Source organism: Strix aluco, chromosome Z (genome assembly GCF_031877795.1).
Source record: "Strix aluco isolate bStrAlu1 chromosome Z, bStrAlu1.hap1, whole genome shotgun sequence".
Lineage (NCBI taxonomy): Eukaryota > Metazoa > Chordata > Aves > Strigiformes > Strigidae > Strix > Strix aluco.
The window spans coordinates 7813699-7826393 of record NC_133971.1 but is presented as its reverse complement, the minus strand read 5'-3'; the positions used below and the strand labels follow the sequence as shown (position 1 = coordinate 7826393).

At 35.6% G+C, this 12695-nt stretch overlaps 1 protein-coding gene across 1 annotated transcript in view; it reads left to right on the top strand.

Moving 5' to 3' along the window:
• Positions 1 to 11684, top strand: part of MSH3 (mutS homolog 3) — a 115381-nt gene extending 103697 nt beyond the window's left edge. The window contains exons 21-24 of the mRNA XM_074813809.1: positions 5027 to 5213; positions 5423 to 5552; positions 7994 to 8168; positions 11240 to 11684. Coding sequence (XP_074669910.1) covers positions 5027 to 5213; positions 5423 to 5552; positions 7994 to 8168; positions 11240 to 11348 — 601 coding nt within the window. The 3' untranslated portion in view covers positions 11349 to 11684. The remainder of the gene's footprint in view (positions 1 to 5026; positions 5214 to 5422; positions 5553 to 7993; positions 8169 to 11239) is intronic.
• The last annotated feature ends 1011 nt before the right edge of the window (positions 11685 to 12695 follow it).

Sequence of the window (12695 nt, the reverse complement as noted above, 5' to 3'; positions counted from 1 at the left end):
TTTTTCTGTTGTCGTAATCATCTTTGGCTGATACTCACACTTTTGCGACCATTTGTTTGCTGCAGAGACCACATAAAACTTCATCTGAGAAGAGTGTTTTCTGCAAAAAGTAAAAGGATACAAAACAGTTGTTATGACATCTTTATTAACTATACAGTGTTATTGAAAATGTGTTGTAGAGAATGCTCCTATGCAAGAAAAGGGATAAACTGTAAGACAAGAGCCCATCTAATCCTTTCTTTCTGTAAACTAGTTATTTTAATTTAAATAACTCCTATTCAGATACAGTGATCTTTGAAATGACATTTTGAAGGGTTTTGTGTGAGAGGGAGTGAGTGAAATTGTAAAGTCACATTATGAATTTATTTTATTTGTGTTTTTCTCAGTGTTCTCTTTGAATCACAGAAGGAATGTCTTTGTTGGTGTGGTATTCTACATCTTGCATTTAAGATATTCTCAGAGAAAAGAGTCATTTTCTTTTAATGTTAATTGTTCTTGATGAATAAATAATTTGACTGTGAGTACGTTCTGAAATCAAGTCTGGCTTCAATTCTATCCCTGGGAAGACAAAACATATCTGGGAAGCTGAATGCCTTCTCTTGAAAACTGCAAAGGCCGTGTATAGAGACTCTATACTGGTTAGGTTTATTCTTCTGTAACAGGCACTAGGTTTCATTTCTCCAGTAAGTATTTTAGATGAACTTTTAAAGTCAAGTGCATGTTTCTAAAACTTAAGTTGAAAAATCTTAAATTTCATTTAAGTTTTTTTTTCAGCACGAAGTATTTTATAAACTAGGGTCTAATAAATAGCATCAGAATGTTGACAACTGTATGAAAATAAGGCTTTAGAGAATGATTTTGAAGCCTTGTTTTCTAGGATTTGTTCAGCGTTACATAGTTGCTTTTTGTTACCACTGGAAGCTCTTGGGCTGCTTGGTCACTTTCACAAACCGTGGGAGAGATTCACACTAACATAAAAGAATAATAAAATACCTGATGTCCACACAGTGCTCTTAATTTTATAACCAAACCAACTAACAGCATGTTGGGAAAGTTCTTTTGAAAGGTAGAATGGAAAAAACCTTAAATAGAAGCTTCGGGACTTCAGATTCATTTTTCTGCTTGAGAAATTAATTTTTTTCCCTGCCTTCTGCCATACTGGAACAATTACTGTTTTAACCTACATGTTGTCACTTTCACCCCTTGACTGCTAGCATAGAGCAGCTGCAGTTCTCTGGGGGCCTCTCTGCTCTGCTCCAAAACAATGTCTTGGGTTATTCTGTTGTTCTTATGCCACTGTTAGTCATCAAGTCTGCAAGTCTATCCCCTTCTCCAGGAGACTGGTTTTTTTGAGAGCAGTAATAACAGGATGCTGAGAGAAGGAGCTCCGAGAAGAGCTTGGTGGTCTCAAATTTCCTTCTTCCATACAAATTTTTCATGGATGGCTGTCAGACATGTCTGATCAAAAGCTTAAAAGCACCAGACTTCGAAGTAACTTTCAGGGCCACATAGTTTAGCAATATTAGTTTGTGCCTGTTGAGAGCAAGTTTAAATGGATGCGGACTACCTAAAAATTCTTGAGATGTGAGGAAAAAAGTTATGCTATTTAATTCAAGTAATTTCTGAGTGGTATCATAGCTTGTATCTACTGCAGAATAAGGAAAATCTGTATCTTTTTCTCTGGGGGGTCACATACAGGTCAAGCATATAGTGCTGTCTGCTTTACATAAAGCTAGCTACTGCTGCATATCATCTAACTCCAAAAATTAATTTATGAAAGCATTGCCTCCCTGTTGTTTTTTCTGAGGCTATAGACAGGAATCTTTACCACTTGAAACCTAGCACTGAGAAGAGATAATGCCTCCTCTTTTTTTTTTTTTTTTCTTTACATAATAAATGTGTTGAACATTATAAGATGAAGAGCTTTTAATTTTATGAAATTTGGTTGGCTGTCAAAGAGACATTATAACAAGTGGTTTCCAGCCAAATTGCATTTGCTGAGGAGTGATGGATCTCTTGCCAGCACTAAAGAGGCACTCTTCACATTGGATGTCTGCACGCTCCTTGTGGGCAGAATATTATAGGAAAAAGTTTAATGTTTTGATGTATAAAAACATTTAGTAGGCAAGCTACATTAAAATGTAAATTCAAAGCAACTGAATCTTGTAGAAGTTCAGTGGGATTTATTACAGCTGTTTTAAACTTGAAAAAAAAGAATTGTTTAAGCAATAGGTGTTTTGACTCAAACTTTGTTGTATCAGGAATTATACAGCATACAGTTAGGGAGCAGTGCCTTGCTGCATATTAACTGTTAGTTTTATAAATGCAATCATCCACATTAAAATAGTTATTCTTGTTTCTGGGATAATATTGCTTACCTCATAGGTTTAAAAGACAAGTATGATCCTTCTAGTCTCAAGGACAGAGGCAGAAAGAACAATTTCATCCATTTTCAAAGGATGACATTTAAGAGTTTTTATGTCATTTAAAAATACACTTTTTTTTTTACTCTGTAGATAAGCCTGAGTTAGATTTGAATGTTTTAAAATGCTGAAAAGAAAGGCTTCTTTTGCAGCTGTTGTTAACAAGAGAAAGATAATTCTAATTTCTGTTTGTATCTTGATCATTTAGTGAGGAAGTTCTGAAAATTATTTTCGTGAATGCAAATTAGATACAAAATGACTAAATGATTTTGAAGGCTCTATGGAAATGATGCAATCCAAGAGAAAAATAGAACTGAGAACTCTCAGTGTAATCATCATAGGTGCAGAACACACAGCCTGTTAGATGCTGTCTCTGTAATGAAAAGCCAAATAAAAATTATAAAATAACAATACTAATAATCTAGGGTCAGAAACTAAGGTTAAAGTTGCCCATTTATGGAGCCAGAAATTGTTCAGATGTAAAAAGTATGTGTTGTTCTGGTGAACTTATTTGTAGTTAATTGTGTTAAAAATAGATCTAAGTTATATTGTTCTCTGTAGATCTGTGTAATACTGCAATAAAGGGGGATTGTTTGATTTTACAGTAGTACATGATGGCTGAACCAAACTAGAAAAGGGGCTGGGGGATGTTGTGGGCACTGTGAGAAATTCAGTAGTATGTTCATAGTTCTTAACCCATCATTTAAAAGGATTATAGTAGTAAGTGGCTTAATAAAATGTTAATTTCAGAATGCCTCAATATTCTGAATTATATGTTTAATTCAGTGAATTTCATGTAAAGTTTAATTAGCTTATGTGCAAAATCATCCTTCTTCCAGAGTATATGGGAATATACTTCCTGTGTGTGTATGTAAGCACGTACTCAATTAAATAAAAACACTCAATTTGTTCCTTGTATCATAATGCCCATCTCCAACCAAAATTCATTCATCTATAATTGAAGATTTGTGTATTGTGAAGTTATTCATGTCACGATACCAAATTTCCAGGACAGGAACTAGAGAATATATAGAAATCATAGTTGTACTGGGTCCAACCTGCTGGTTTTTTGTATTGGTAGTCAATTAACACTTGACAATCCTAAGATTGTTATAAAATGATGAATATCTTGCTAGTGCTTCTGAAGGCAACAGAAGTATGCAGCAAAACAGAAGAGATGCAGCAAAAGACTGAGAGAAAAAAAAGCTATATTGGGATTCTCTTTAAAGGTTTTGAGTGACTTTAAATACTGTTGTGGCCAGCTGTTATATTTGAAAATGTAATATGCTAAGCCCATGAGTCAGTTTTCCTTAAATCAGTATGGCTTCTATGTAACTATATTATCGGTTGAAGAGAGTGAGCAAATCCATTTTTACAGCGCTACTCAGTGGCTTACTAGTGATAAGCTATCTCAAAAGTGATATTGTAATGCGATTAATGTAATTGAAAAGCATATATGGAAAAAGGAAATGTTCTTTCTTCCAAGTAGAAAGCATTTTAATTGAATAGGTAAGGAAAGCTGTAAAAGAAGAGAAAACCAGGGTGAATTGCCCACAGGTTTCTGAGATTAAAACTGCAGTTTCACAATTTGAGCTAGAATTTGAGGATTGAAGGTTGCATGAATGTGAAACACTCCTCAAGACTTGTATGAAACATGAAGGAATTTGTGTATGTGTGTGTGTATGTGTTCGCATGCGGAGCAGAGAGGAAGCTCACCTGCATGGAGGCCAGTAAGTTCAAGGACAGTTGTGTAAAAGGATGAGGAGAGAAATCTTTCTCTTAAAATCATGTTTAAGCATGCTAGTAAGATTGTGTACTGGTGTATTTATAGGAAATAATTGTTATTTTGTTACTGCCTGAAGGAACTAAATGCTGTATCTGGATGTACAAATACCTGGTCACATGAGTGTCCATTCTATCTCTACATAGAAATGCTAATATTTGATACTTTGAGGTGTTAGCATTTAAAAAACCATACAGATTAGATTGTTGAACTAAACAAAAAAAGTAAAATTCATTTTCATTGCTACCTTTGCTGGAAACCTTCTTGTGAGCTGACTGTTTTGAATTCCCAGGGTTCTTCTTAAGGGAAGAGCAGAGTGCCTTGCACTGTTTGTCAAGGTGGAAGAATTGCATGCTAAGAAATACCCCCTTGTCTACCTTCTCTTTTTTCCCTGGTTCCTGTAGCTGACAATGGGATGCTGAGATTTCTGTCTGTGGATTTACTCTGGGACTAGTTACTGATGGCCCAGAAAAATTATCTGCTGTTCCTACAGCCTCACCTCCCCCAGATGCCTATAGGGTCAGTATACCATGTTGTCTTGGGGAATACATGCAAGCCCTTGTTTTATGGTATGTGAGTGGTTCCCTCTGGACCTTTCAGTCTTTTACACTACCCTCAATCTCCACCATGTGCTGTTGCTTTTTTTCTTAAACAGTAGCTTCTTCTGGGAGGTGAATGTTCTGCCTGGGTTTTTCTGCTCTGCTTAGAGCAGCAGCAAGAGATTTCTAACAAAATGGTTTCATTATCATGATTTTTTTTCCAGCGTTATATGGCATTTATTTGAACTTAATAAATTGATCTAGTTTGTATCCCAATGCAGAATGGGAGCGGCAGACAACATTTACAAAGGCCGAAGTACCTTTATGGAAGAACTGACAGATACTGCTGAGATAATAAGAAAAGCAACTTCAAGATCACTAGTAATTTTGGATGAATTGGGAAGAGGAACTAGCACACACGATGGAATTGCTATCGCTTATGCTACACTTGAACATTTTATTAGAGATGTAAGTGTTCAGTCTGACACATGCTTGCGAATGTTTTTTCAGCCTGACTATGGTAGGCTAACTTGAACATGGTGAGTATTTCCTTGTAAAAATGTGGATGCTTAAACTCAGAGCAAAGGGATATGGATAAAGGATACCAGTCCTATATTGCTGTGTTTAAAAAAAAAATTAAAGTCAAACCTTCTTATGTGTCTATTTCATTGTTGTAGGTGGAGTCACTGACTCTGTTTGTCACTCACTATCCCTCAGTTTGTGAGCTAGAGAAGGTGTATCCAGAAAAAGTTGGTAATTACCACATGGCTTTCTTGGTGAATGAGGAAGAGAGTGCTGAACAAAAAGGTACAGTATAAATCCACCTGAGATTCTGGCACTATAGGTATAGGCAGAAGTTGTAAAATTGTTACAGTAATTTAAACCTCCACATGAAAGTGATATATCCAAACTCACTAGAGTATCAGTCTATACACACATTTTGGGGGGCTTGAAAACTGAAGAACCATTTCTCTGTAATCTTATTAATATAAGGATGACTGAGCTAGATCAGATAAAATATTCATCCAGCCCAGTATCCAACTTTTCACAGTAGCCTAATTCAAAGGATTAGGATCAAACATATGGCAACTCTTTCTCTAAAGGATCTCACTGTCTGCAAACATTTGCTATTTAGGGGGCTTCAAGAGCTACATGTGTTTTCTGTTTTTTAGTATCTTCAATGGATTTCATTTCAACAAGGTTGTCTAGTTTCCCTGAGTATCCTTCTGTACTTTTAGCATCTTCATCCTACTGTGTCAAGGAGCTCCAAAATTTAACACTGCATTGTGTGAAGAACCACCTCCTCTTGTTTATTTTGAAACTCTTTTGAAACAACATGTAGCTTCACTTGATGCTCCCAGTTCTTGAATTAGAAGAGGCAAAAGAATAATCTCTGTTCATCCTTTCTGTGCCATGCTTAATTTTGTAGATTGTTTATCATAATCCCATTCAGTTCTGGTTTTACCAAGCAGAAGAACAACAGCATTTTTCCTTCTTCCCACGGTTGCTCTGAATTAGTTAGTAGATTCGGTAAAGTTTGTCATCTTACTGCTTAGCTCTTTTTCTTGTATGACAATGGGTATGTTGAGTAACTCTGTCTAACCTAGTGATGATCACCCTTCATGGTGAGAACGGACTGTTAACGTCTGTTTCTTATCTTTTAACCAATTATTTACAAATGCAAAGGTCTTCCTTTTAGGTTATGGCTGCTTTTCAGAAGAGCATTTAATGCAGGACTCTTGTCAAAACTCTTTTGAAAATCTGCATGCAGTTTATCCACTGCATCTCTTACTCACATGTCTTCCAAATTTACAACAGATTTGTGATACAGGATTTCCCTTCATACAAACTGCTTTGCTTTTTTTTTTCTTGATGTATCAGGTTTAATCAGGTGCTTGACAATTCCGCTTTTATTCTGGTTTTCCTGCTTTGCCTAATAATGGCCTGTTCCCTGAATCATTCCTAGAATTTTTTTAAGAATTGGCATGGTATTTGCCATTAACCTTCCCTCTAATTCATTCTTAAAATTGTATTATTATGCTTACGTTGTAAACTAATTGGGACAGGGCACTTTAGCATTTGTCACTAAATAATATGTTTAAATATATAATCTTACCACTTATAAAATGTTTTTTGGAGAGTCATTTTAAAAATTTAGGGTTTGGCTAGAGGGAGATTTCGGCTTTTGTATTCTGTCTAGTACTAGAAGCGGGGATCCCTGAAATGTGTTAACTTTGAGCACAGGTAGTCAAAGTAATGTTGTGTTTATGTCAGCACTATCTGGCCACGCTGATGTTCCCAGTTAAGAGCATCACTCCTCTGAGCATCAGCATGTCCTTTTCTCACAGAGTTCATTAACTGAACTGTTGATCTCTGATACTTTCAGGCAGTTGAGATGTTGCCAACATTCAGTATTTACTATTCCTTAAATATTGTGTACATGAAACACTATACTTTGTGTTTCAGTGTGCTGCTTCAGCATTTCTACTTTCAGTGTTAGTTGACCTGAACCTTCAGGCCAATGTAATCTTTACTATTTTGCTACAGAAAGCATGATAGGTATAGTACCACAGCTTGCGAGCAATGACACATCTATGTTTCTTACTCTGCCTGTGTCTTTAGCACCTTCTGTCTTAACATTTTAATTGTTTTATTTAAGGTGAGATTTATGGCATATTTTTTTCCAATCTTTGGCTTGGATCACTCAGATCAAATCAGCTTGAGTCATCAGCATATATGGAAATCTTCATTGTTTCCAAAAACATGCATTTTTAAGACAGATGAATGAATGGCAATGAATGACCCCATAGTTTTTCTGGTCTTTACACAAGGTCTGGGTTGTGCAGAGATGCAACAAGGATGTCTGAAGAGGAAGGAGTAATCAGACTTATAATGATGGCTATTATGTTTTCATCTTAGTGTCATGGAATAGAAAGAATCCCTACCAGAAGATCCACCATCCTAACCTTTGGTTTTTCATAAGCATTTTCTATGGCTCTTAGTTTCCTGGCAGGCAGCAAACTTTTTGTTGTGCTGTAGTTATGGACTTCTTAATTGTGGGAATTAATTGTGGTAAGTAAAATGCGTGGTCTCAAGGAAACATTTTTCTTTCCTATTTCTGCAATGGAATAAATCACACAGGAAGCATGAATGAATGAGATCACAGTCTTTGCCATTTTGGTCTTTGGTCTACTACATTATTATTAACATAACAGAGGAGTTTTTGATTTTGGTTTTATTTTTTGTAGGATCTGAAGATGAAGAGAATCCTGAATTTATCACTTTTCTTTATCAAATAACTAAAGGAGTCTCTGCAAGGAGTTACGGGCTAAATGTTGCCAAACTGGCAGATATTCCTGAAGAAATCTTGAAGAAGGCAGCTCATAAATCAAAGGAGTTGGAGAGAATAGTGAATATGAAAAGGTAAGAACAATTGTGATTTTCTTTTTTTTATTTCCCCCCCCCCCCCCCCTAATGAAACTTCAGCTATGAATCGAAGAGCATTTCAGACAGTGTGCATTGAAAAGAACAGTAAGAGCTACTTCAGATATCCTCCTACCCTTCAGGGAAGAGACGGTGAAACAAAACTTTGAAAAAAGTCTTTAGGAAACTGTGCTATCCATTTCAATTAAAGCTTTAGCTTTTATAGTTACCTATTATGTCAGAGGTTAATTGCTGCCCGCTGAAACATGGAAAAAAATAAATGCTTATTGAGCTAACATCAGAAATAAACTATTTTTTATTACGGCAAATACTAGCAAATTTATTTTCACTGTTTTCAGGAAGACAAATTTGAAATATAACTATCTTCTAATACCTACTTCTGTTCTCACCGGTAATAGTGAAAATTTTAATAGATGTGATTTAGAAAGTATATTATTCACTTTGGAACTTGAAACTGCATTTGCATACTGTAGTGTAGAAGGGATTGCTGATATTATTCTTCTGGTTTAACTTTAAAGTAAATATTTATAGTATCATTTGATTGCCCCCCCCAACACAAAATTTTAATGAAAGTCTTAGGATTTTAATATTTTTCTGATAACCAGTTTTCACTTAGGGGTATATGTACCTTATGTATTAAAGTAGTTGTGAAAATTCCCATGTGTATCAAATACCATCATCTTTATAAAACCTGTAACATTATGTATACAGTTTAGATACAAATATGTCATAGTATTCATTTTCACTGAATTTTTTGGTATTATTTTCAGTGGCAGTCCTATCAGCAAAATTCAAATAGCCCTTTAGGAATATAAAAAATCAAGATTCTTGTCTGATGGCCATAACTAATCCTGACAGAATAATTAGATATGAGAAAATTTTAAGCACTAATTATTTGTAGGTGCAAGCAGCTATTTTGAACTTAACGGTGCTTAGCGCTTAACACCGGTTTTTATCTCCTTTTAAGAAAGTGAAATAAAAATATTCTATTGAAGATACATGCAGTTTATGGCAAAAATAATGTGGTGTCTTATGTTAATTGGAAATAATAGTCCATCAATGACAAAAGTAAAACAACAAATTACTATCAGTATCTTAACTCTGTTGTTATAGGATACGTAGGGTTCTAAAATCAAGAAAAAACTGTTCAGAAAGGTGAGAGTATGAGCTGGAAGGGCAGAGTTACTGTGTAATAAAATTAAGATGTGAAATAATATACTGTGTCCCTTTGCTTTATCTTCCTTTGTTCTATGAAAATCATGCTAGCATATTACTTGGACACAAATAGAGCTCCAGCATGTCTCCATCGCTAAAAAGAGAGTTAATTGCATAGAAAACCTATGAGTAGTAAAAATAGTATACGATGATGTCATTAGAAGGCTGATTAACAGCGCCCATAGAGGGGTAGAGTGAGGGCTGACTGGGCAATTTTAATTATGGGATTTAATTGTATTCCATTTATCAGCTTTTGAGTATGTAAGCTACCATCTGTATTTTATCTCTCAGTATTTAATTTGCTTGTATTCTTAAAGTGAAAAAGAACAAATACTTAATCTAAAGCTGTGATGAGTCCTTTATCCTGACTTATGACTAAGGCTGGAAGCCCCTGCACCCCACACTTCACTGCAGACTGCTGCCCCCTGAGCTACACCAGCCGGAGCAGGCTCCCCAAGCCTTTTCTCCCCTGCCCTTTCTCCGTGGTGTCAGGGCTGGTTTTGGCATGACCATAGAACAGGGGTCTGAGCCAGCTGAAAAGGCATTCTTTCTCCGGTTGATATCATGCAAGTTCAGTTTCCTGATGTTACATGTGAACAGGCATTACTACCTGAAGAAGGAAAGGGTGGGAGCGAGAAGAGGAGGAAGCCCTTGATTCTGGCAGCAGTTGGTAGAGTAAAGGTAACCTCGGGACTGCAGCCCTGCCTGCCAGACCAGCCTACCCCATCTGAAATTTGAGACTTTTGCCTCCCCCTTTACTGAGACAGTGCTATGTAGGGGGTCAGGGACAAGGGACACCCACCACACAGCAGTTACTAATTCATCGGGTTTGACCCATACCAGGTTATCCCTTCATTGTGGACCTCATTGTGCAGTTTGGAGGGAACTTCATGCATCTATATAAACCTGGAGCTCAAGTCACCAAAAATGAAAAAAATATCAAATGTGTCTGATGATTTTACAGTGCATAAAGTATTGTACTATGTAATCCTTAATTTTTCCAGTTCTCCTATGCAGGTCATTACAGAAGTATTTTCTTTTGTATATTCCTGTTTATTTCACTATTGCCATGATGTGATCTAGGTGTCAATGTATTATTCTATACCTTCTCCCCAAAAGAGACAGTAACAAATTTAAAAATAGGTATGGTATATCTGCAATAGGAAGTAAAAGATTACGATGATCTTGGGAATCAAACTCAGAGCTGTTCATAGCAGTATACTTGTGCTGTCACAATACCCACCGGCCAGCTGCCTTGTCTTATTTTTTTAAATCACTTTTGTATTATTTAAGAAAATCCACTGGGTAATTCCATCCAGTCTTGACATCTTTGTCATCAGGAATGTGTGTTTAACCCATTTTAAATGTCCTCTTGTTATTTCTCACGGCTCTTATGAGACCTTCTTAAATAAAAAAATAGTAAAAAGAAAGTAGAAAGGATGTATATATTAATTTATTTCAAAAATGCATTACCTCTTTGTGATTCTACAAGTGCAAATTTGTAGGAACTGAATGCTGAAAATTAAATGGTGCAAACTACAATACTGTTCATTTCCTTTAATGATTTACTCTTGCTCAGTGTTTTATTTCATCTTGTCAGTGCTTGTGGTACTGTAAGTTAGTTACAAAATTAAATTGTTGACTGTCCTAGAGCTGGAATACATACATTTGAAAATGTTAACTGATTGTTTAAAGACCACATAACATTTTGAGCTATGCAAACTGCTATTTTTGAATGTGTATAAAATTTTGTAGATGACTGTAGGGCTTTCAGGGTTTGATGTACTTAATTTAAAAATGTGTCTTTATTTTGATTGAATTTTTTTTTTCCACAGAAAAAAACTAAAGTCCTTTGCTGAAGTATGGAAGATAAATGATTCTCAGGAGCTACAAAAATGGAAAAGTATGCATGAACCTGAAGATGAAAGAAAGGACAGTTTTTAATCCTCAAATCATGCTTAAAGATGGAAAATATTTGAGATACAAAACATACATCTGGAGACTAATAGTTTCTATCAGGGTGTAGTTCTAGGTGCATTAAGCTGACTTCTCTGCCTTTCGAGAGATAAGAGATGCTGCATTGTGATACGATGTCCCACATCCACTTCCTGATTGCACGTAATGTTCTTATTCCACATTCCTTCCCTGAAGTGTTTCCCACCCTTAATTGCAAAATGTCTGCTGGCATTGGATTTCGTTTCTAACATGTTTAGAAAACATGAAAAATTGTGTTGGTAAATTATTAGGTGAATCTTTTATAAATAAAATAATGTCTTTTAACTTTATTGTACTTCAGTTTCTAAAACGTTCCTCTGCGTTGGGAAAATGTAGCTCAGTCTTGACTATGCTTTACTGTTGTGCAGTTGGTAAGAATGAATACCATACAGAAAATTTTTTTGTTGTTGTTCTAGTAGTAATGAATTTAAAATTCACTGGTTCTATAGAGCACCCACTATATTTTATGTGCACAATGAATTTAAGAAAGTGTGTGTTATGTGGTCGGACAGGAGAGTTTTGTTTCTACTGATGGGATTGATGCTGGTGCAACTGGTATTTTTCAAGGCAGCAGCAGAAAACATTCATTGACTGTGTTCTGTTTTCCCTCTTCTTCATTCTCATGCATGCCTGCTTCATTTTCAGCTTCAGCTTTTCTCCTGATCTTGGCCATCTGGTATGGACAGGAGAAAGACTTCCTCTAAGTAATGTTGAAGTACCGTAAGATGAGGTGAAAGAGGTGATTCAGACTATGCAACTGGCATCCCCAGTGCTCTGTCAGATGCAGAGCAAAGTTGAGAAAAACAGATATGTTTTTCAGTTTTTTATTGGCAGTTTTCAAGTCCAGATTTCAAATGGGAATGTGATATCCAAACTGATTTTCCTTTATAACCATAGCCAGGTGAAATATCTTGCTATGAAAATGGACATTGATGTTCACATACTTAAACATTGGCAAATAGTTTGTTGTATTTAAAAATAAATATTAAGTGGAAAGAAGTGAAATAAATATAATCTTGATTTTTCTATAAAGAAAAGAATAAAATGAGGTTTTGCAATCTGAGACAGCTCAACCTTTCTAATTTTTTCAGTAAATGAGGGATTTTTTTCAAAATAATGCATGTCAGATGAATATGAAATAATGTCATTGCAGGTGATTCAATTAGCCTTTCCAACATAGAGAACTTTATGCAGAAAAGGGTGTTGTTTTTTTTTTTACCTGTGATAAACAATTGCTAACCTTCACCTAAGACTTTTTTTCCAGGTTCTTCAGATGACAAAGCATCATTTAAACAA